This window comes from Metopolophium dirhodum, chromosome 1 (assembly GCF_019925205.1).
Source record: "Metopolophium dirhodum isolate CAU chromosome 1, ASM1992520v1, whole genome shotgun sequence".
Classification (NCBI taxonomy): Eukaryota; Metazoa; Arthropoda; class Insecta; order Hemiptera; family Aphididae; genus Metopolophium; species Metopolophium dirhodum.
This window is the reverse complement of record NC_083560.1, coordinates 122,873,357-122,900,948: the sequence shown is the minus strand read 5'-3', so window position 1 is coordinate 122,900,948 and position 27,592 is coordinate 122,873,357. Positions and strand designations below refer to the sequence as shown.

At 28.1% G+C, this 27,592-nt stretch overlaps 1 protein-coding gene across 1 annotated transcript; it reads right to left on the bottom strand.

The window, feature by feature from the left end:
- Positions 1-19: 19 nt before the first annotated feature.
- On the bottom strand, positions 20-26,937 carry LOC132935192 (phenoloxidase-activating factor 2-like). Its single transcript, XM_061001663.1, has 6 exons — positions 26,429-26,937; positions 13,109-13,332; positions 8,077-8,370; positions 7,242-7,510; positions 2,642-2,805; positions 20-1,400 (listed from the first exon to the last, which is right to left on the bottom strand). The coding sequence occupies exons 1-6, from the start codon at positions 26,465-26,467 to the stop codon at positions 1,188-1,190; spliced, it is 1,203 nt and encodes a 400-aa protein (XP_060857646.1). The 5' UTR covers positions 26,468-26,937; the 3' UTR covers positions 20-1,187.
- Positions 26,938-27,592: the final 655 nt, after the last annotated feature.

Here is a 27,592-nt window from a genome sequence, read left to right as displayed (position 1 = left end):
AATTTTGAAAACAGATAACTTTTCTGAACATATTATTTATTATAGTTTTACTTATAGTTAAGTCAATAAAATTTAAAAAAAAAATAATAAGATAATCATTTTTGAATAGTTTTTCTATTAATATATTTTGTTGTAACAAACATAATTACATTTAAATTAAAATATTAAATTACAACTAAGATAACATTTTAACAAAATGCAATTATTCTACTTGCGACCAAACAATATTCAACCCAGGCACATTAAAATACAAAACAAAACATAATTCATACCTACTGTTATTTTTAATTATTTATTCCATAGTTTCTAGTTTAAATGACGGAATAGTGCAAAGTAAATTTAAAAAAAATTGAGTATTCATAACTTCGTATTTAGGTTAAACCCTACAACATTATTTTAGCTTGTAGTTTGTAGTTTCAAGTTCAAATGATGCCTGTTTCATAAAAGTACAATAATACAACACAAATGCATTATACATTTAAATAAATTATGCAACCTTAGGTACTATATATTTTCAACTCAATAGAAATAATATAATAATAGAACTGTGGATAATTTATAATTACATTCGTTTGATTAAACTATAATATTTTCTAAAGATCAGACCTGATCGTATTTATTAAGTCTAGTCAATTTATAACGACGATATTATGCCGATTTAATCATAATATGTGCGATATATTATAAGAATAGGTAGGTACATACAAATTATATTCAGTGAATGGGGACTATCAAAACTGCAGAACCTTGCGGTGGAGTGATCTAATTATTGGCTATTTTGAAAGGTAATGTAGAAAATAATTCGTCAATCATATTATAGGTATATTGCACAGCTCTTTTCTTGCTGTTGTATATTTTTACAAATCGGGTACAAGTAGATACCAAGAAACTAAAATTTCAATTAGATCGTATGCAAATCGCGTCTCATATCTCATTATACGTCATTTTTGCTCGGTATGGTAATATGTATAATTGTAATAACAATAATTAATAATGATAATGATAAATACACTTGACACACCAATACGCTCCAATACGAATGTACCACCTAACCTGGTCTCCTTAGTTTCATTCGACGGGTGGTGTGATAACAGATAGATAAAGAGTCGAGATTGAGTGAGAAAGAGGGTGAGTGGGAACCGGTAGGGTATGTGTGTGTCAATATGAAGAAGAGTGATTAGAAAAATTTAATTGTGTGGAACGTAATCAGGATCATAGAAGCTCATGTCAAAATTTTCCTTAATCATCTGCTCATCGATCCAGTTTCTGAACATAGCCACATCCACGTACACGCCGGGTGTCTCGTCACCGCATCCGATTCCCCACGCAACGATTCCGGCTTGATGGAACTGTTGTGGTCTATTCTCAATTGGACACATCAAAGGACTTCCACCGTCACCCTACAAAGACAATATGTTTATAAGATATTATAGACACAATATTATAATATTAGTCATTAGGTCAAGAAAATACGTAGCAAATAGACTTGGAAACATATACCTAATTTGTATTATTAAAATATTAAATGGTGCATGTTTAATGCTACACATTATAAGTGACACTTTTCTAATCCCATACGACCATACATAAAGTATTAAGTTGTTATGACGTTAGGTAGAACATAAAACGCCTGTAAACCGCATATTGGGAGGTACCTAGTCAAATATTACAAGGTAAGATCTATACGAGATCATATACAGAAAAATGGGTTCGAAAAAAAAACCCACTTAACCTAGTCTTAGTTAAGAGATCAAATTTATACACAATAAAAAAGAAAATATTTGTCATTATTACATTTTTAAAAAAGTAATTTTTTTAAAAAATCCGTTAATTTTGGTTTTTTAACTAATGATATATATATATATATATATATATATAATGTATAAATATAATGTCTACTGTATCGTGTATACATTTTGTTTCTCAACAGTGACTGTATAATGTAATAAAATAATACATATGGCTGTAGCAGTATGAAAGAGATAGGTTAAATAAAACACAATAACGATAACTGTGTAACCTGTTAACCAACTGTTATTATTTAAAAAAAAAGACTTAAGATCAAACAGTTACATTTTTTAAATATGGGTAGGTCGTAGGTATCAAATATTAAAAAAATAAGCTGAATATTATACAAAATAATTAGATAAAACTAACGGTTTATACAATTGATTATAAGTAATGTTAATTTATAGTAAATTTAAGAACTTAATTTTAATAAAATAATTTGTGTAGCTATAAGAAAAAAAAAATTATAACTAGATTATAGATCCATGATTTTAATGAGATTTGCATTATTTTGCAATGTGATTATGTGAAAGATGTTTTATTAGAAATTTGTTTCATGAATTGGTTGACAAGTAATAAGTATACTGGTTGCCAATAAGTATTTACTTACAACATTTCGCATTGATTTTTTAAAAAGTTTTAATTTATAGGTAGGTTTATACTAGAGTATTTTACTCTAAAATACGTTAATCTGTAAAAAAGTATTTTTTTTAGATATGTACCTACTAAAATAACAAATAAATTATAATTATTTGATATCAAAATAAGCGTTTTTAACAAACTCATGGTCAGTATAGACTATAAAGGTAGATCGTAGATAGTGTAATATTATATTATGTTAGAAGACACTTACTTGACACGTATCTTTGCCAATTTCCCCACCGGCACAGATGAAACTCTCGTGCAATTTGTAGTTCATGCCCAACCTGGTCTTTCTTAACAGTGCCAAGCAAGAACTACGTGGCACGATTGGCAAATCTATTCTTTTCAAAATTACTTGATATACGCCAGATTTACCTATACGATAATTAGAAAAAAAAATTAAACATAATTTATTATACGTATATATAATGTAATGCCAATGGCACTTAAATATTAATTATTGGGGAGCTGAACGTTTCGCTAAAGGTGTACATATTATGATGGCCACAGGGACGTATTTAGAAATGTCTAATGGTGGAGAGGAGGGCACAAACAAATAAAAATATTTAAACTACATATATTATTGATAACTCACATTTACCGTTTAAAACTGATGTATGTAATAAAGAATTACTACGGTAAATGGCACATGCCCCTTGCCCCCCCCCTTAAATACGCCTCTGGCTATACATTTGTTAACTGCTATATTGGTGCTTAATATTAATTGTCCATATAAGAATGTCATTGTATTAGTTTTTTCTCATATTATTTATGTCATGTTTAAATGTCTTCCTAATAGATATGTATAATATTGTACATATTATGTACCATACTTCCACTGTTCCGTTAGACCGCTGTAAATATATAACCTAATGCCAGTGAAGTTCTCTGGGGTTTGGTAAGACAAACTTGGGTTTACACGGAGCTCGACGTTTAGATATTAGTATCTAGATATTATGTATTTCAAATTGTTTGTGGTAAGTTCTAACATAATGATAAAATAGTTTACACAGTTAAGTTCCCACAAGACAGATATAATAAAATGTTAATTTATTTAAGTACTTCATGATTCATAACAAGTAGTCGGATTGCTGTTTTGGGCAATATCCATGTAAGCTGTAAGAATAAGTCAATTCCTTGAATATGAATCCTGAAATGTGTCCAAAACATCAATCATCAAGTTAACTTAACACTAACATTTACTATGGTAAAAACAAATTAACAGATTAATAAATCAACTTTTGAGATTAAATCAATTAAAATTTTTAAGTGATAATAATCGAGAAAGTACTAATAAGTAATTAATATTAGTATAGGTACTATTTATAATCTATCCATTAAGAGTTTTGTTGGGATATTAATTTTTTTAAAGGCAATTGGAATATATAAGAATTTTAATTTTGAAATATATCTAGACTACCTACCTACATTATATTACTATTATCAGGGCTTGCAAACGTGATAATAACGTTATATTTGACAAATAACGATTGAAATTTGTAAACGTTATTATAACGGAAGGCGATAATAAAAAATAATAACTACCGTAAAACAAAATATATTATAATATATTAATATATCATTGAACAAAACATAACGCAAAACGTAATTTATAGAATACCAATAACGCAAAACGAAATATTTTAAAATGTATATGTATTTAAAAGGTCTATTGGTTTCGTAGAAACATTTATTTCATGCAAATAATCTAAGAATTGATTATTATTATATTCCGTATCCGGGCCATTACCTACCAGCATTAGGTATTAACACTATTTTAAATAACGATAAACGCAAAACTTGGATAACGTTTTAATTCTAAATAACGATAAACGCAAAGGTTGAATAATGTTTTGATTCTAAATAACGATAAACGCAAAAATTATAAATAACACAAAACGTAATTTTTTTTTTCAAATGAAAGCCCTGATTATTATTATTACTAAAATAGTAGTACGTATACTAGTAAATTGTTAAAGGTTTATAATATTCAGAAAGTTTATGTGAAGTAATGTAATCTCTATTCTATATTTCTATCACAATACACTATTCATAGTAAAGCCTATATGCAGTGGCGCAACTAGGGGATGGGTGCTAGGGAAGGGGCTTAGCCCCCTCCACTGAATACGATGTTTACAGGCTTTATAATATGTCGTTGTATGCGTGGTTTTTTAATGATTATAGATCGATAATATGGAAAGTTGAAAAAACCAAAAATTACGTGAATCATTATTCTTAAATGAAAATTTTTTTATCAAGTCAAATTTTTAAGCACGCAGTCATTCCAACATCAATATAATTTTTATTTTTTTAAATAATAACTATATTTTTAATGGATTCTGGTAAAGCATTGTTTCTGAAAATATTGATAGTCAAATTTCAATTGTGCAGGTTCGCTAGTTCATTAACTACTGTCCTCTAAAGTTTAATAAATTCATTAATACCTAGTTTTAATTTAAATGATTGGTACAAATGTAATTTACTAGAATTAAATAATTTGTTTTTGAACTATCTTTTGTTGTAATTACATACATTTGTATACATTTAAATCAGTAATCTCTTGACACACTCCACAAAACAAAACTATTAGATTTTGGGATAAATGCCTTTTTTCTTCACAGTTATTTTTCTTATACAATTCCATACATTTTGATTGTTCTTTAATGTGAGTTAATTACATATTTCTGATATTATCATAATAATAATTGAATACCATTATTACCTAAGCCACCTAAAAAACAATCAAAATATAGCTATGTACCTATATTGATATTGACTATTGTCTATTTATATAAATATATGGTTTATTTTTAATCATGATAACTGAACGTTGGAAATTCAATTAATTAAAAAAATATATTGAGTAAGTTTATTAAGACATGAGTATTAGAGTCAGACCAATAACGAACAAAATTATAATTACAAAATAAGTTTAGTGTAACTAAATTAGTTATACCTTCAATCAAAGTTAATTACAAATTTTCAATATTATTATAATAATAATCGAATAGGTACCATTAGATATTACATTAGCCACCTAAAAAATAATCCAAATTTATGCTATTACAAGAAAATTAACTAAAATATCTAAAGTAAATCAATTAATTTTGATTATAATAATTACAATGATGATACTTATTTTATTATTAAAGATTAGATTAAAATAAATTAACCATGTTTGCCAACTATTTTGTAAGATAAGTTATCCCAAATTGTTTTGTGGAGTATGTCATTATATTACCGATTTAAGTGTATAAAAAGATACGAAATTGCATAAAAAGATAGGTAGGTAGTCAGTAAAAATTATTTAGCTGTACAAACCAAATTGGCGATTTTACTATCAGCATTTTCAGAAAAAAAAGCTCTACCAGAATCCATTAAAAAATATAATTATTACCATTTAAAAATTAAGTTGATTTTACTGATGGTACTATTGCGTGATTACAAATTGTAATAAAAAATTGTCAGTTGAAAATAAAGAAATCTATTTTTCGTTTTGTTTTTAAATTCCATATTATCGATCCATAATCATTAAAAATAACAAGCATACAACGACATAAAATACACTGTAGGTATATAACCTTATAAACAATACTATAAATACTGTATTGAAATAGATATATTTTTTGTAAATTATATTATAGACTACCTACTTTATATCTATTAAATCGTCGTATTGGAACTTAAATATGTACCTATATGTTCACCTGTTATCTATAATGAACTTACCTATATTGGGCTGCCACCACAGGTGAAAACCCTTATCCCTTATCTGTTACTACATATACCGATAATTCTATAAATTAAAAAAAAATGTATTCATTCGTTAAAAATATACGATAAACACGATAATGATCAATACCCAAAAAATGAACACAAATCATTCTACCATTTACGACGAATATGCGAGACCGTCTCTTTTTGTGTCTTTTCATGTTCAATTAATATGCATTACGAACGTGTTCTTATAGTGCGACATCCTTTTAATCGATTATAAATTACATTGATTATAAATTCTACTACAATATCCACAAAAAATGTCACTTTTGGTAATTGCATGGGAGGCAAAATCAGTTTTTTACAAGTCCTTATTGCGACAGATCACATACTTTTAAAATTATTGCTTACTGTGGTGATTTTAGATCAATGACGTCTCAGCGACGTTTCTTTGCACAGTATCACGCACCTCTATTTAAGTTAATAATCATGCATATGTATCTTTAATATTTTTGAACTCCTATTAAAACATCTTTTGAGGACCTTGAATTAAATTTTCAAGCTTTTTTACTAAGTAAAAACACTATTGTTTTAATTTTTTCGCTTTCGAAAACTACTGAGAATTTTCAATTTTTACCTCCCCAACGCATCAACTAGATTCGCTTTTCTATCAGAAAAGATGCTGATGTCAAAAATTGGAGCATTTTTAATACCCCTAATGTAGATGATAGAAAATATAAAAAACGAAAGTCATTGTGAATACAACGCTTGTAATTACGTGTAATTCATGCTACGCTCAGAATCTAAAAACAAATAAGATGAAACAAATAACAATATGTAATTTGCTCACAGTTCATGAAACCCGTCATCGTGGAAAGTAATAAACCCCCATAGGTCGACTGGTTGACGAAGTTGGGAGTTCCGATTTCGCCTCTGAAACGAGCGTAGACATTTTTCGCAGATATTGCAGCATCTCTACACAATTATACTCAATGACCAAACATATAGATAATAAATGTAATAATATTTTACAGATCACAACACGGAATGTACATTGGTGATATATTATATTATTTAATAATTACCATGCTTACCGAATACATTTTTGCCCCAACCACTGGCGTAGCATCTTTCTTTATCGAACAAGTAATTCGGTTTGGGCAAACAGAGAGTGCCCACATTTTCTCTGAGTAAGAACGGTTGGCTGACAATGACTAGCGCTACGTCGTTGAAAAGTGCTCCACCGTAGTATTTTTCATGTTTGATTATTTTCGAAACCTGACCGTCTTGTAACGGTAACAGTTCGTTTTCCGTTTGTGAATCCCATTCGCCAGCACGAATTACTAGATCGTTCGGGTCTTTGCTTTTGTGAAAAATAAAAAACATTTAATTATCACCAATAATACAATAACGTTATATTATATAGTATGTAAAAACGGGATTATGCCCCGCTATGCATTTTAAACATGAGCAAAATATTAACTGAATTATGAGGTTGGTTATTGAGCATTTACTTATATAAACAAACTGATATGATTACACACAAATGTCAGATAATTAGATTATACATCACTAAATCAGGAATTTATTTTGTAATATTATAATGAAATATTTATTTTTTATTAAATTCTGTAACTGTTATTTTTTAGAAAATAATTTTCCTGTCCTATTGAGAAAGTCTTAGATAAATATTAATTATTTTCATCCTTTATAAAATATAATTTTTGAAATATTCGTTTAAGATTTATTTTGTAAAAGCATGTATTAAAAATAGAAAATGTTGACAGCAACTATACCAAATTTTATTCTTTTCGAAAGTACAAATCAGTTGAAACAATGCATTAATAATAACTAATATAATATAGTGTTTGCAAGTGTCAGTAAAACTTTTTAAATACAATAAATAATAATAATAAGTTAAAATATTACTTATGCACGCAATGGACTGCAGTCAACACGACGTTTGGGTGAATCAATGAACCACCGCACAGGTAAGTTTTAGATTGGTTAGCTTCTAATTTAAGAATTGCCATCATCCAAGGGAACTCGCCGAATTGTGCTTCGTTATTGGAGTGTCCAGTTATTCTGAATCCTACGCCTTCAGAGTTCCACTGGCCACATATCGTACGCTTTTCATCGTAAGATATATTTGAAGCCTCAGACGATTTCATTGGATCGTAGCAGCACACTTCCAAGTAGTTAGGACACGGACCTTCTTTAAACCTGGAGATTAAATGCAAAGATGCTCGTTTATGCCTAATAGAACGATAAATGCCCTTGAAAAATACTTATTACTTAACTACATTCAGTTGCCTGTTTTCTTTGAGGAGCAAGGTAGTTAGAAGCAGTGTATTTATTTAATAGTTTAGACTAAAACCATAAAAGCCAGATAAAATTACGCCTGCTTAGTATAATTTAATTTAAATATTATTTTAAAAAAAATTGAGTTAGCTTAATATTAGCCTTTTTTATTGATTACCTATTCTAGGAATACATTTTTAATATTTCAATTATGATAATATTTCAAAATTTCTTATTTTGATTTATTAAAATTCTCAAATTATGAATATTTACTTCAAACTATTTTAATGAAAATGTTATTCAGAATTAAACTTCCACAATAACCTAGAAAATAGGCCAATGAATATTTATATACAGTTAAAATCCAATCATTCCATGTAGAAGTGTAACTTTATCAGGTTTTTATATATAAGTTGACTTTAATTAGTAATTCAATATAACGATAACTGTTTATCAGTTTTGTATTCATATTATAAACTATGTTCTATCACGGCCATAATTTTCGCACGGATTATAAATGATAATTTACCATTCACACACGTTAAAGTAATTGCCTATCCACTCATAATAAAAGGCGCTCTTCTAATTCCCTAAATAGGATCTTAATATACTAACTAACGCATAACATAATATCGAATCTTACGTTTAGAAGAATCCATTTTACTCTGTTATATTTAGTATTAGAGTGAATTGACTTATTTGCTATTATACAATTTAAATATAAGAGTATTATAAGGCATCCCACGTAAGTTTTTTCTATTTAACTTGCAATAACAGTTAATACGTAAATGCACTGTAATATTAATAAGCAAGATAGTAGGTAATAAACTGCAACTGTACAATAGTTGTCGAGTGTACCTCGTTATTGAGTATGTTTCTATAAATCAATATAATAGTATATATTATTGTTATTAACTTTTTTGTTGGTAAAATGTCATTGCGCATATAATATATACAAAATTCCAAGTCCCTAATAATAATATTTTTCAAATATAATAAAATAACTAAAATCAATATTCTTTGTTTTAATATAAAAAAATAAAAAAGGTGGACAATTTATACTGTACAGTAGTTGTCGAGTAAGTCATTGTAACGGATGCGTGATATTTGAATTTAATAATAAACCATAATAAACGATTCTGAGCGAAGACGTTGTGTTATCCTAGCATGCTTGTATAAATAATCAAATTTAATAATTAAAAAAAAATTAATAAAATCAAAATACCTCATGGATATAAATAGCGTAACTTTGTGGTAAACTTTTTTTTTGTTTAAAACAGAACAATTTGTGGGGAATCTTCTATTAAAATTTCTTATGTTAGCTATGAAAAGAAAAACTTTTATTAATTTCAACTGAAAAATAATTTGTAAATTTAAAACAAATATCATGGCTATATTAGTTTAACAAGAGTAAAAATAGTTTGAAAATTGTACCATGTATGAAAAATTGTCATTTTAACATATTATAGTGAAAATTTCAAGTGTCTACGGTTATTCGTTTTTTGAATTACAATAAAAATACCAAAAATCGATTAATTGGAATTCGTTAGTTTAAAATACAATATTGTAAAAATGTTAAATTCAAACACTCATAATAGTATATTGTGTGGCAAGGCCGAGAAGTGAGCTATTTCAGTCACGTGCGACGTGTGCGGCACGAGCTGTAGGCGAGGTCCGCATTTCGCCCAAGACTGAAATTGCCTTCCCGCACGAGTCACACATACTATTTTTTGTCACGCCTCTGCAGCGTTCATTGATCGCGTCATCGCGGCAAAGGTAATTCAGGCTAGGATCTATGCAACAACCAGACTATTCTACGAAAATAATATTTTATGAAAGAAACTATTTGGTTTTATTTATTTTAAGCGTCATGCATGGAGGTTATAATATGAATATAAGGTGTAACCAAAAGGCAAAAGCTTATGTTTTGTAAGGACCGTGGTAAGATTTCAGTATAAATAATAATTATTATATTAATATAAACAAATGTAATCAAGGCAAAGGTAATGCATTATGCGGAGATCTATGCATCGACCAAATTATTATACAAAAACAATTTCATGAAAAAAAAATGTTTACGCGTCATGCAAGGAGGTTATAATATGAATATAAGATGTAACCAAACGTTTATGTTTTATGAGGACCGTAGTATAGATTTTAGTGTCTGTTCAGAGAATACCCGTGATACCTGAGCTCAGTACTTTTGGGGATTTCCATTTTACCGCCCGGCACTTTTGACGATTTCCACTCTACCGCCCGGTACTTTTGGGGATTCCCACTTTACCGCCCGATGGACGGAAAAACATCGCTTTCAAACACTTCAGCCGTCATCGAAAACTAAACTTTCGGCGCAGGCGTGACAAAAAAATTATTGTTACTCTCTGGTAAACTTTTTTTTTATTTGAGATAGAAAACTTTGTGGGGATTATTCTATTAAACTTTCTAATGTTAGCTATGGAAAACAAAACTTTTTTGCATATCTAACTGAAAAATAATTTGAACATTTTCAAGATTTTGATGCATATAAAAATAATTGTGCCTTTGTAACTTTAATATTTTTGAACTTCCACTAAAAGAACTTATGAGGAACCAGCATTAAAAATTCAAGCTTTTTTACTAAGTAAAAAAGTGTTTATCGAGAATAATTTTAAAAAAATGTACAAAATTCAAATAATTTTTCAAAGCTACGAATAGCTCAAAGACGGTCAAAATATTTTACCTTATATGAAAAATTCTAATATAAACATTTGGTGCAAATGTCAAGTGTCTGCGGTTTTAGTTTTTGAGTTACACCAAAAAAATAAAATCGATTTTTTCAAAAATTAGTTTTGCGTAAAAATTACCATTTTTCCCCCTTTTTTTTATTTTTACTGACGCTTTCTAAAACTACTGGGAAGTTCAATTTTGACCTCCCAAACGCATCAACTACATTCTTTTTATATCAAAAAAAGTACTGATATTGAAGATTTTAGCATTTTTACTGCCCCGAATGTTGATGACGGAAAAAAAACACACATCATTGTAAATACAATACATTCATTCGCGCTACGCTCAAAATCTAAAAGTTTAAAACTAGTTTTGCGTAATAATCTATTTTAGATTCTGCTAATCAATATACAATTGAAAAATATTAAAAATCATTTAAAGTTCAAATCTTGACAAAATACGGAAAAATCACGAAAATTAGCAAATTATTTTGAGTTGAGAATTCATAAATTTTTTTTTTTTTAAATCTAAGATTTGAAAATGTAGTACAAAATTATCTATAAGTTTGTCTACCTTTATCAAAAAAAAATGTCTACAAGAAAGTCAAATTAAATTTTTATGAGCGTTTGAAATTCATATTTTGATATTCATTTGAGTACTCATGTAACGATTTTCTTATTTTGTTGTAATTAAAAAACGTATGACTTTAGATACATGAAAATTTCACTGAAAGTTTTTATTAGCATTTTCTATACACCATAAAATGTTGAAAATAATTTGACTCTTTTTGAGCTGTTTACGGACATTGTCAGTTTTCAATTTTTTTAGTTTTTTATTCTATACGTATCAATAAAATTTTATTTGTTGTGTAAAAAAACGTGAAAGGCTCCTAATATAATTCTACAATAGCAGTTGAAAAATATTAAAAATACATAAGCACAATTTTTTTTTATAAGCATTTAAAGTTTAAATGTTTAAAATTTATCAAATTTAAAATTTAATAATTATTTTGTAGTTAAAAATTTATAAAATGTTCAACTTTTATAGCTAATAAAAAGCATAGAAAATTTAAAACAAGGCTCCACGTAAATAGGTTATATATAAATTACTTTATTCACAATATTATCATCAAATATACTTGGTAATATCATAGGCTGACAAACCGTTTTCGCTCAGAATCGTTTTTCTTATACAATGATATTATATCATTGAATTCAAATTTAACACCAGCCATTAGAGTGACCCACTTGTAACCTACTGTACAGCAGAGCGACATCCACTTACCCACCTTTTTTTACTTTTTACCCTCCCAAGTACCAAGTAGATTCACTTTCCTATCAGAAAAAATATTGAAGTAGAAGATTGAAGAATTTTATTCTTATAAAGTGTATTTAAAATTTCTAACCCCCTTACAAAAATTAACTTTCATCATAATCAAAATCGTACTCAAAATCAACAAATTTAAACAAACGAATCAAAATGGATTCTTATGAACCCACAATTTGACATGTTATGAGTCAGTAAGACGGAGACAACACATACCGGGTAAAACTTCGATACCGACTATATAGTTCAATATATAGGTTAAATATAATATGAAGTTTACTTGCATACCTACTAGCTGTGTAGTTGCGGTATGCTTTGTAAATATAATTGTTCTCATAATAATATTATATATATATTTGTGTGCGTGCACGCCTATCATAACGTATAACTCCCACACGGATACAATATGCCACACTTTCATGTCTGAGAACATTGTTTTTTACAAAAGTATGTAATTTTGTTCTTCATATAGCGATCGATATATTTATCGAATTACTAATGGTATGACCGTTTGCAATCCATAAAACATCGAATGGTGTTAAAATGTGAAATCACACCAAAGACCACAGTTCGAATATTCCATGTAATGTTAGTCATATAAATATAAAATTATAGTGATAAGACATACCTAATGTCTATTAATCCTTCACCATCTGTATTAATAGTCTTGTTTCTGCACAAATAGTACGGTACACATATACACCGATCCGATGGCGGTGATGGAGTTGGAGGTGTAGGAAACACTTCCAAAATTGCATTATCGAGATCTGGCTTTGTCACATATTCTTCTTGACCAGAAACTACAGTCACTGTCACTTGTAACAGCAGTGTGACAGACAACAATACAGATAACTACAAACCAGGAAAACAAAACAATTAATTTCTATCGTATACTATTGAAGATAAAGTATGTTTCTTGATATTATACAAATTCATTAATTATTACCTATTTATTATTGTAACGCAATTATTCACAAAATTTATTAGTATGGCCCCATATAATATTTGGATAGGTACCTAACCTAATTAATGTTAATGACTAATGAGTGGATATTTTTTTTCATAATAAGTATAACAATTTGAATTTTTTAGGTATATAAAAAAAAACTTATATAATAAAAACAACTCCAACAAGATAGGTAATAAAAACAAGTTGGCCCGGATTAATTTTTAGAGTTGGCCAAACTACAAACTTTGGCCCCCAATACTTATGCTTTCTATATACTTCGGTACTCCCCTGCTCGAGTAACTGAATACTATAACAAAAGTGCTAATATTGGGAATTGGCCTAAATGTTATTTTGGTTTCCCAAAGGCAGAAATAGAGAACGCCCTCACATGGTTGATGGTTATCGGTTTCCTCAAAGTTTGATTTAATATTTCCTGTCTATGATCTTGAAATGTATATTTATTCCAAAACAACATATATATATACACTACGTTATAGGCAGGACATCCAAAAGATAAATAAATAGTATTTGAGATTTGCTGATACAAAGCTTAGACCATACTGGATTCTAATTAGGCTTTTATAGTACTACAAAACCTATAAAAAAATTTTGTAATTGTGTAGTCTTTAGTTTTTTTTGTGGGGTGTGGTAGGCAACAATTAGGAAATCTTAACCTTGCCCCTTGCCCTCCCGCAATTTGCGCCAATGGATAAACCTCAAACTAACTCCCCCAACTATTATTTTATCCGCCCCCCGAAAAAATGTCTAGTCAACACACATGTTGACGGTACAAGTGCATGTTTGAACTTTTAAGTCAAAACTCAAAATTTTGTTTTGAATAAACTTTAAATTTGTTTATTTATATATATTATATTATATAATATTCAATATAAAATAGCCTGGCCCGTAGCCACCGGGAAAGGAGCATTGCCCTTCCTGGAAATAATCTCCCCCCCCCCCCAACAAATATTAAATGTTTGTATGTAGTGGTATGTTATGTTGGTTTGCCCCACCTGAAGATTTGGTCCGACTACGGGCCTGTCTCAAGCCGTCTTCCCTTACCCCTTAACTTAAAGACCTAGATACTCCTATCATGCATATCAATGAGAAAATGTACAGACCACAATTATCAGAAGTAATTTTTAGTAGGTATCCAAGTCAAAACAAAATAAGAAATAATTTAAACAGAATACTGATAATTATATCAACATTTAAGTAACATAATGACCATATAAGATAAAAATAAAAGAACGTTTCTGACAAATTATAATTAATAATTTATATATTTTTTAAATTACAGACAGCAGCTGGTATCTTTATCTTGAAAACAATCTGTGTTTAATATACAAATTATCCATACACACACGTTATGACACAGACACAGGTAATCGTATCTGACTCCACATTTCCGTAGTTTTCAAGGGCAAAACAAGTAATAGCATAACTAAGTTATTCTTGTTATTAATTGTATTAATTTAATTTTTTTTATATATTTATTGTTATAGTAAATTATTTACAGTCGAAAAAATTAAAATTTTGCAAAAAACATTTTTATAATTTTGATAAACACAAATTACTATAGGTGCATATAACATTTTTTAAACTCTTCAGTCTCTGAAGACTTATATTATGATTTAATACCAATAATTTAGCGGGGAATTTCTCTACACATAAATTCTCCATTTATAGAAAAATAATGACTTTATTATTAATATTTAAATACTTGTACTGTTGATATTTAATTAGAAGTAGGTACATAGAACGATTTGCAATAGGTACTATCTAATTCTCTCTCTTTTAAAATAATATATATTCAAACAGCAAATATGTTATGAATCGTGACTTAAGAGTTTGAGTAGTTGATAATATTAATCACTTTTCAATAAAAACATATGTGATGACTCACACTTTTGAATAGGTACTATGGTACTTTATATGCATGTATAAATCATACAATTACATTAAATTTAGATCTATCAACATCAATCCAATTGTTAGAATATTAAATAGGTAAGTAAATGACCATTCAACAACCATTGGAAATTATGCTATGTACAAAGTACGAATAGGAAATTTGGTCTGATGTTATTCTATTATTAAAAGTTCTCACTGATAATAATTGGTTAAATAGGTCAATCAGGGCGACTATTGAAACTTCGGTGTGACTTGAAACAGTTTCATTTTGTATTAATCATTAATATCATATCGATTTATACTATCGAGATTTAGTAATTAGCGAACCGTTCTTCGATTATAATTGTCTTTATTGTGTGTTAGTGATACAAAATATTAAAATATTACATTTTTTACGAGCGTTTGAAGTTAGATATTGGAAATTCACCCGTAAGTTAACAAATTTTCATGCAACGATTTTCTTATTTTTTCGTTATTCAAAAACTAATAACCGTAGGTAATTGAAATTTTCATCAAATGTTTATTTTATCCATTCTATACATAATACAATTTTCGAAATATTTTGAATTGTTTTTAGTTATTTATAGATATTTGAAATTTGAATTTTTTTTTAGTTTTTCATTCTATAAATATCAATAATATTGTATTCGTTGGGTGAAAAAGCTTGAAAATTTAATACAAGGTCCTCATAAGGTATGGCCTGGTATGCTAATGTTCTTATGTTCTATAATATGTACGAAAACATATTAAACTGATATACTAGTAATAGCGGTATAGGTACAAGATTATTGTTGGTCGTTTAAATTTCGTCTCCAGAACGAGCGTGACCATAATATTTCAGTAGATTGTCAGATTGTCTTTCCATTTGAAATTAAAATTCAATATAATTTGCATTATACAGGTTTTTCATCAATGGACTTAGCCAAACGCTACGCATTCAAAAATATCACAAATTTGTAGGTAACATAAATTAAATTGTGCATACTTTCACCATTTCACATATTATTATAATTATTCATTTTTTAATGTGCAAACCATAAACCGTACTAATTTCAGATTCTGAGAGGAGTAGTTTTAGTTATCATTTTAATATTTTAAGATGCAACACTATTGATACCGAATTTATTTTGGTACAAAATTAATTTTTCATCAAATTTTGCATAATATGGTTATAGTAAAGGACTACGATATTATGCAAACATTCAAAAACACAGTTTAATTTAAAAATTAATTGTCAAATTAATTTAATACAATTGAAAAAAAAAAAGTTACCTACTGAGTACTGGCTACAACGTGGAAATTTTTTTTTAGATTCTGAGCGGAGCGATGAATGTATTGATTTTACAATGATGTGTGTTTTTTTTATTTTTGTGTCTGTGTACACGATTAGTAGTCGAAATAATGCTTCGATTTTCAACTTCAGTATCTTGTTCGATGGAAAAGTAAATCTAGTTGGTACTTTTCGGAAGTCAAAATTTAAAATTCCCAATAGTTTTCAAAAGCGACCGGAAAAACAAAATGAAAATTAAGGAAAAACGGGAATTTTTACGCAAAATCAGTTCTTGAGAAAAATATTATATAATACAAGATTATCCATAAGTTTGTCTAGTTATATCAAAAAAAAAATGTCTACAAGAAAGTCAAATTAAATTTTTATGAGCGTTTGAAATTCATATTTTTACAACATTTGATATTCACCCGATTTCTCACGTAACGATTTTCTTATTTTATTGTAATTAAAAAAACAAATGACTGTAGATAATTGAAAATTTCACTGAATGTTTATATTAGCATTTTCTATACACGATAAAATGTTAAAAATAATTTGACTCTTTTTGAGCTGTTTACGGACATTGTCAGTTTTAAATTTTTTTAGTTTTTTTTTCTATTAATATCAATAAAATTTTATTTGTTGGGTAAAAAAGCGTGAAAATGTAATGCAAGGCTCCTGATATATTGTTACAATAGAAGTTGAAAATATTAAAAATACATGGGCACAATTTTATTTTATAAGCATTAAAGTTTAATTGCTTAAAATTTATCAAATTTAAAATGTAATAATTATTTTGTAGTTAAAAATGTATAAAATGTTTAACTTTTATAGCTAAGGATTGAAAATTGAAAACAAGGCTCCACGTAAATAGGTTATATATAAATTACTTGATTCACAATAATATCATCAAATATACTTGGTAATATCATAGGCTGAATATTATATCATTGAATTCAAATTTCAAACATCCACTTACCCACCTTTTTTAATCATAATTTTTCTTACTTATATGAATTTAAAAAAAAAAATAAAACTGTCCGTACATTTTTAATGCATGTGTTTTATGTTTAGTGTTCCTATTGTAATTTTTTAAAAAAAATTTAGAGTCATTTTATATATCACATTTTTTTATTTTCCTTATTAAATTTTACCATTTTGAAATTAAATTTATAGTATGTGTACGTGACTACGTGACTCACAAATACATTTTTTGTCTAATGCGATACCTGTCATTTTTATAATTGAGTATGATGGGACACCCTTGAATTAATAGTTTAAGAACTGTACCTAATTCTAAAATTGTACAATTTGTAAAAAATAAGAATTAAGTAGGTACCCACTACTTTAGTCAGAACTTTGATTTTATGAATGTCAAAAACTACAATTGTGTAACTTATTTAAAATTTAAAATAAAATAAAACCAACTTGGAACAATAACACATTCGCATACAAAATAAGTATTAAATAAACAGTAGACACGGATACATTCAGAAAACTATCAACAACTCGGAATTGTTATTGATCCGGAAACAAGAGATCACGTAATGTTAAATACAAAAAAAACTATTATCGATAACTGCTAAATCTAGATAAAATATTCATATTTATTTTGAAAATGCATTTCTACTCTACTAGATTGATAATTGAAAGAACTAAAGAAGAACGGGGAGATCCTGCTACTAAAACGTCACTGCGTTTGAAGACAATTGTGAAACTTTTTTGGAAGTAAACTTTTTATTGTTAAAAAAGTAAAATAAATAATTTTTGACGATTTTTAAAATATTTTAAACATTTATATAATTACATTTTTAGATGTGTTCTTGATGTTTATATACCTAAATGTTTATGCACCTATAATTTGGGTTTTGAATACACTTTTCTTATATCAATATTATATAGTGTTTAAGAGAATAACAGTTAACTAATTGTTTTATCTCTCTGACCCAAAAGAAAATATTAAATTCGCGGTTAGTAGAACTTTGAGTAGTTAATTTAGAGTGAATTGTTATCAGACTTAAAAATTAAAGTTAAGAACATTATCTGTGTTTAAAGGTTAGATTTTCTCTGATACTTGAATTTTTCTGTAGTTCTGTGGTATATTAGCATTTTTAAATTGTAATATTTTAGGTAACCATAACTTACATTAAAATTTAAATATCATAAAAAACCGACTTACCAACATAGATAATTTTCTTAACTTCAAGTTTGATAATAGATTAATTTACCTTAATATTAAATCTAACAATACAACATTGGATGTGACTAAAATTATCTATTTTTCCCATTGGTCAGGTAGAGAAAACAAATAGTATCATTAAACGGTATTTTGATATTAACGTCTAACATCATCCTACCAAAATTATTGACTATTGATCCGTATTCTAACAATGAACGAACTAAGGCAAAATACAAAGTGCCTGGGAGATTTAAAGAATTTTGTATTACGGGTAATAAAATTTAAATTATATACAATTTAATACCAAGTTCATAATGTAATGGTAATTTTTATTCTTTTGTACTTTACTAGGCAAACAAAACCAACAATTGTATTTCAATGTGCCATAAAAACTATTACATGAATACAATTTTAGATTCTGAGCGAAGCGATGAATGTATTGATTCTACAATGATGTGTGTTTTTTTTTTATTTTTTTTTTTTATTTTTTTTTTATTTTTTTTTTTATTTTTGTGTCTGTCATCACCTTTTAGGACAGTAAAAGTGCTTGGATTTTCTTCAATAGTAACTTTTCTGATAGGAAAGTGAATCTAGTTGGTACTTTGGGGGGTCAAAAGTAAAAATTTCCCAGTAGTTTTCACAAGCGACGTGAAAAATAAAAGAAAAATTAAGGAAAAACGGGAATTTTTACGCAAAATCTGTTTTCGAGAAAATCGATTTTGGTTTTTGGTGTAACTCTAAAACAAATGACCGTAGAGACATGAAATTTTGACTAATGTTTATATTAGCATTTTCTATACACCATAAAATTTACAAAATATTTTGACTCTTTTTGAGCTGTTTACGGCCATTGTCAGTTTTCAATTTTTTTAGTTTTTTTTTCTATAATTAATATCAATAAAAATTTATCTGTTGAGTAAAAAAGCTTGAAAATTTAATAGAAGGCTCCTAGGTTATTGTTTCAAAGGCAGATGAAAAAAATTAAAAATCCTTAGTCACAGTTTTTATTTATAAGCATTTAAAGTTCAAATTTTGACAACATTTATCAAATTTATAATTTATAATTATTTTGTAGTTAAAAATTTATTAATTTTTAACTTTTATGGCTAAGGATTGAAAATTTAAAACAAGGCTCCACGTAAATAGGTTATATATGAATTACTTTATTCACAATAATATCATCAAATATACTTGGTAATATCATGGGCTGACTGACAGTTTTTGCTCAGAATCGTTTTTCTTATACAATGATATTATATCATTGAATTCAAATTTAACACCATCCATTACAGTGACCCACTTGTAACCTACTGTACAGCAGAGCGACATCCACTTATCCACCTTTTTTTTTTGTTTGTCTGCTGTGAAAAGTAAAAACAATACTAATATACTCGTAATATATCTAAAATCTATTTTAATTTTTAGTAACAAAATAAATGTATAAGTGTAGAATTCCAGAATGGTATACTAAATTACTAAAATAAATTATATAAAAGTCATTAGCTCATAACATGTCTATAACACATAATTAATAAGTATACGACACAGACAATAATAATAATAAGTAGGTACCTACATAAAGAAACCGATAATGACGTTAATTATGAAAAAAAACAACCATAGTATTATATTAAATGTGAATATTACAATAATATAGTTGTTTTGATAGTTGACTAGTAAGATGTATAGATTAGAGTCTATATGCCCTATATTTACTCACTACTCGTAGGTACTATAGTAACTGTATCTGTGTAAATATATAGTGCATTTACAATACATACCTAACCTATAGTAAGTATAGTATTGATTTATAAATTATAAATTGATAAGTGATAACCAATGAGGACTATGATTTATGAAACATAAATATATAATATTATTAGTGTAATTAGTATCCCAACAAAAACACTCTGCCATACTCCGTGTGAAAAAAGCTAAATATAATAAAAAACGGCTCTAAAAATTTCGTTATCATTTTATAAGTAACCAAGTCTTTGAACAATAGCTGATATCATTTATGTAAAAAAATTTGCTAAAAAATTGAACTTAGCTAGACGACTTAAGTTAAAAATTAAAAAATACTATATCATAATGTGTATATTATAATAATATTATAGTCTACCATCATTGAAGTAGGTAGTGTAATCGGGTAATCCAGTGTTTTAAAGTTGACAAGCCAAGTTCAATTTTTTAGCAGATTATTTAAACATTAACTATATTTACCTATAATTCAAAGACTTAGCTACTCATAAAATTATATCACAACTTTTAGAGCCGTTTTTTTTATACTTAGCGTTTTTTTTTTACACGGCGTATAGCTGAGTATTTCTGTTTGGATTATCTAATAAAATGTTGATAATACTCTCCAATAATTTCTAGTTAAATTGGCTATAACTCTGTGATATTGTTCAAAATGATTTGAAAACTACACCATGCACTTTTACGTACAATTTCAAATTAGATTATTGTATTTTCAAACTTCATTATTTAACTGCAAATTTTCTTTGCTTTCTCGTAATAATATGGTCATACTAATCATATGGTTGTAATTACGTTAATCGATTTAAATTTTTCAGCAAACATTACATATTTTATAATATAAGATTAATATTTAATTATTACAACAGGTAGGTAGTGTATATATTTTATATCATATTATATGATTGTTAGGTATAACTTTTGAGTCAATACCACCTAACTGCAGAACAGTGTGAACAGGTTCATTGAATATTGGTATAAATAAAGGTACCAAATAGATTAAAATAAATCTAAAAATTTTAAAAATATCATTACGTATACTAAAATGTATAATATACGTGAAGGTTTTAAGTCCCCACGAATAATGTTTTTGAATTACATCAAAATAATTAAAATCGTTATTCTTTGTTTAATATGTAATTTTGTCTAAATTTGAACTTCAAATGATTATAAAAAAATGACTTGCTTATGTATTAATATTTGTTAATGACTACAATATAAACATACAAGAAACCTTGTTATTCCATTTTCAAGAATTTTGATAGAGCAAAAATTGTTTTTATTGCTATGAGTGGAAAAGAATTAAAATAATAGAAAGTCATAAATATTTATTAATAGTTCAAAATTTAGTAAAAATTTCAAGTAACTACGGTGATTTGTTAATTACAATTTACAACCAAATATCAAACTTTGTTCTTGGAGAAAGAATTATTCGATGGGTGAATATCCAATGCCGTAGAAATTCGTACTTCACACGCTCATAAAAAAAAGAAAAATTTTATTGAGTTTATAGCTATAGGATAATTTTAAAATTTTCATGATATTGATGAATTTCCATATTTTTATCAATATTTTATTATTTTAACTTCAGAAGCTCATAAAAAATTATTGTAGATATAATTCGATCGACAAAAACTTATCAGGAACCTTGTAGTACATTTTCAAAATTTTTAACCAAGCAAAAACTTATTTATCAACAATAATTTTTATAAAAAACTATAAAACTAGAACATTTATTATACCTAAATAAATAGTGCAAAAATAATCATGAAACCTGTAATGCATAGATGCATAGACAAAAATATTATAAAAATTTAGTGAAAATTATAAGTATCTTTTATATTTTTATCTATTCGTTTTTCAATAGTACCAAAAAAACATGATCGACTTCCTCGATTTTTGTTTTTAGGCATTGTGAATCCATCATTGTATCTATCATTCATAATGTAGTCAATTTCGATTTCAATAGTTAAGTAGAAAATATTATTTAAAAGTAATCAAGTATAATCACTTGATCTGCTCTGTATACGTGTTGTTTATTGGTTTAATTTTTATTTCACATTGCATTTTTATTTTTGTTGTTCATTTCTAATGAAGTACCTCCATTATTATTACCAGTGATTAGCTTCGGATAAAACGGCCGCCGCTGAACGTCAGCCAAGGAATAGGGTAAGAGTGACAAAGTCCAAATGATAATATTATTATAACCTAATATAAAATAAAATAAACTATATAAATTATTATATTATATTATTATTAATTATTGTATACATTATATAAATGAACTCGAATATTAATTATAATTAATAGATAATTTCATACGTTTTTTCTCGTGAAAAACTAATTTTAATCTTATTGATTTTTAGTTTAACATTTTTAAAAATTGTTTGAGTTCTTAACAACAAAACAATTATTAAATTTTCGTTATTTTTACGAATATTAACAACATTTAAACTTCAAACGCTTATAAAATGTTGAACATAGGCATTTTCAATATTTTAAAATATCTACAAGTGCAACTTATGAGTAATATTGTAATATATTTTCAAGAATTTTGACCAAGCCTAAAAAACTAAAAATAGGTATAAACTATCTAATATTTATAATATTTTACTGTATGAAATTTAAAAACTCATTATAAATATATAAAACTACCTATAGCTACTTAAAATTAAATGTTTTTATTTCTCTTGAGTTTATTATAATGAATGTGTTAATGTGAACTGTGACGAAGCGTATTAGTATACATAATATACTTATAACACATTTAGGTAAAATATACATTAATGTATTTTTAATTTTAGTTGGTTCCACAATTAAACAGAAATCACAAGAGATAGCTGACTTCCCGATACATCATTAATTGTACCTACTTAATTTATACCATACTACTATAGCATTGTTTTAATATTGTTTATGTAAATTGTAGATCATATTCAGTGTTTAATTTAATTCTTGTTATGTTTATGATATTATGTACTTAATTTTTTTACATACCATTATATAAATTCATTATTTTCCTGTACAAATATATTATATTTAAAATAATAATCGTTATTATTAGGTTTTTTTCTCAACTAGATATTATCTAACATGCCATAGCAGTTACATTTGTCAGTGTTCTTACGGTTTTATAATTTTGGTAACTCGATTGAAAAATATCATGTATTATTTTAAGCTTTATATGTTATATAATTGTATAAAATATGTATATTCGCACACGTGCCCCCCTACTGACATTAAAACCTACAAAACCAATAGAGCTAATGGCCATAGATGCCGGGCTTAAGATCAAAAAAAAAAAATGAATAAAAAGTAAAAAAAAATATGTATAGTATATTATTTTATTTTAAACTTCATAAATTATAACATAGAAGCTACTAAACCAACAATAAAAAAAAAATATAAAAAAATGGTAGGATAGTACCTAATATTTATATAGTGTTTATAATTTATAATATAATATTATATTAAATACCGATATGGACACTTCAATATTTAAAATTTTACTACAATGTATACTCAATGATATTATATACCCTACCTAGCTAATGTAAGTAATTTTATACGAAACCCAAATAATTACTTTATAGCCTTTTACCTTATAAGTTATATTTTGAAATTTGATTGTATTGATATTCTTGATGATACATTCAACTTATTTAACTATATATTATTTTCATATTTTTATTTTCAATATAAATATTCTGTGTAAAATCTGGAAAATCAGTGAGTTAGAACAGCAGTGCACTTAAAGAAATTTAACAATAAAAAATGTATTGCTTTTTTGGTTTTTATTTCAACGCGTGCTTACTGTTTATTTATCAGCAATACATTATTGATACAATGAAAGTAAAAAGGATATTTATTATTAACTATAAAAATCATTATAATATTACGATTTATCTAGGAGTTTTTTACTCGTATATAGTCGCGTATGTCTACTTTATGTTGTTTCGTACACTTCGGACGTCTTTAGACTATACATATTATCATTGATTATGCACTTAGTCAGTGACGTACGCAGGGAGGGGGGGCTAACGGACTGAAGCTCCCTCACCATTGCCGTATTATTATTACTTTTTTTTTAAATATGTATCAAGTTTGAACTGTCGTCAACTAGTAAGCAGGACATAAATTCATACACTTCTTACTAACGAATTCATTTTTCCAAAAACATTGTATTTGCATACCAATTTTCCTAAAATGATCATTAATTTTTTGTCAAAGTATGAACTACTTGTATCAAAGACCTTAATCTATTCAATTGTCAAGCCTTTGATATACAAATTTAATATATTATACGTTTTGAACTACAAATTAACTGTAGTTTTGTCAAAATTTGATCTTAAATGCTTATATAAAATAACCATGGCTATGTATATCGTTAATATATTTTAAGCTATAATAAAAACTTTTGTAATACATATTTAAGCTTTCTATCTCTTAACCTCTACCTATCGAAATTTAAAATCAGAGCATTTTTTCTACTAGAAAAGTTGAGAAGTTGAAGTTGTATAAACATTTTTAAATACCTAACCTAAACGTCTAAAATTATTAGGCTGGATAAAATAAAATTGTAATTAGTTTTCAAGCACCCCCATCCCCCATTGGAAAATCTTGCACACGTCACTGCACTTAGTAACTTCTACAGTTAGCTAATAACGTGAAAACAGTTCAGGGTATCACTATTAATTTTATCCAGTATTTTCTGAAGCTATCTACTGCCGTAGTATCTACTGCGTTTTTTTTAGAAAAGTTTGGGAAATTTTTAATTTTTCAGGCCCAATATCTGAATCGGATGCACATTTTTGTGAAATATTTGGTAAATATAACGAATATGGCGATCAGTCTTTGAAATGGCATATATTATAATCGAAAGTTCTTAATTCACTACCTAGGCACAATGCTGCCTTCGCTGTTATGGCCCATGCAGGCGTAAGACTGCTGACTATTTATAGACCCAATAGAATGCTACTTGACTATCAAGTTTTAGTTTAAAAGTCAGCACGATAAGCTCTAACAATATACTTTATTATATAGTATATATTTAATACATGAGTGTTGACTACTATTGAGTAGTTTTATTTTTTAGATACCTTTTTTAAGAACCTACCAGGTTGTCTGAATTATAATATTTCTCATTTTCATATAAGCCATGTACAAAATTATGTATATAATATATAGATAATATATTACAAGAGAATGGAGTGAACTAGGCTACTTATATAAAGGTATTTTTAGTTTTTTTTCCGACCTCAAGTGCATACCCTGTAGCATTTACCTCGCATGACTCACTATTGAAATCAATTACCAATTTAAATGGAAATCGAATGGCCAATCGAGTCCCAACGTACAAAGTCTGGCAATAGACACCAACATTGTTCAATAACTGCTAATAAAATCCCTACAGGAGAAACACAGATCGCCACCCACCCACAACAACCGGTTGCCCGTTGCCAGTGGCGTGACGAAGGACTTTATTTGAGGCACGTGCCTCAGATTAAAGGGTGGTTGGTGTCCTGGAGACTAGGGACATTTCACATATAATAAATAATTTATTAAGTACACACTAAGACTAAGCCAATCATTCTCAGTAGTCAGTACCATTCAAGTAAATACGTAGTTATTTATATAAGTATTTATAATTACTAATATAAATTATTGTGCCTCATAAGTTAATGAAGTTCGTCACGCCACTGCCCGTTGCAGTGAAAACTGCAGTATACCTATCAACCGGTTTCACTAAAAACTGCAACTGCTAATTACTACAACGGTCAGCCAGGTGGTACTTATGATTTATATATATATATACAAATGATCTATATTCATTCACAATAGGTAACTGTCCCCTACGGGCTACGACTACATCACTCACCGGCGGCGCCGAAAGTCTCTTGAGGGTCGGGCCTGACATGTCAACCGGAACGGCGTCGATCCTATTCGGAAATGTTCGGCGCGCCTGCCGTACGAAGTACTAGCCAAGGAACAGTCAACAGCGCGAAGACGCAAACGCAAACGCGACGGACGGACGAACAGTATTATTAATATTATAATATCGTGTGCAAAAAAAAATCGTCTGGACTGCGCCGGACAGCCGGATCGGGGGAAATGTGAAAACAATTATTTTCGATTTCGACAGTAGTCGACAAGAAACACCGACGGTGGCTGTCCGGGGGATGGAGAGGGGCGCGATGTCGTCCTACGCAAACGCACGGTGGAACGGGTGTGATGGGCGCGAATGTGCACGAGAGTACAGAAAACGCGAAAACGCGGAAAACCGGTGGCGGCAGTCCGGTCCTCGTATCGCGTATTCGGGGGAGACCTGCGCGCGCCGCTCGTCTTCCCCCACCCATCCATATCGCGCTCGATGACGTCTCGCTACTAAGCGCACCTCGCCGGCAGACCGGTGACCGCGGAATGTATATTAATTTTAATAAATTATGTTATTTTATAGTATTATATTATTATGCACGGATAACAGGATTTCTAAAGGTCATCCAAACAAATTATTATTATTGATAATACTAATACATACAAGCTATAATAACATGATGTGTATTATACACTTATATATGCTATGACGTAGTACCCATCCGTGGTGATTCTGTGGGTTCGGAAAATATAATACCTATTTAATATTATTCAATAATTCATTATTATGTTCATAACGAGCTAAAATATAAATTATTATTATTAATCATTATCGTGAAACCGGTTCCAGTGCGGCGGATACGGAGCACGACTAGCCGCCGCCGACGGAGACCTTGCGTGGATTGCCGAGGTGCGAGCGGTGTGCACTGCGCGTCACCTCGGGGAATCTACGTCGCGGGCCGTTTTAATAAGTCTTTTCAAGGTATAGGTACTCACCTACCGAGAGTTCGCAATGAACAATTCTGCCAATACGTACATTCGACGCTCATTCGTCATCATCATTGTTGTTTTTTATATTTAGGTACCTACCTATCAATTGCGTATTTGTACGCAGTTGTATTCAAAATTTTTTTTCGTATAGGTACTCACATACAAACATTATATACAT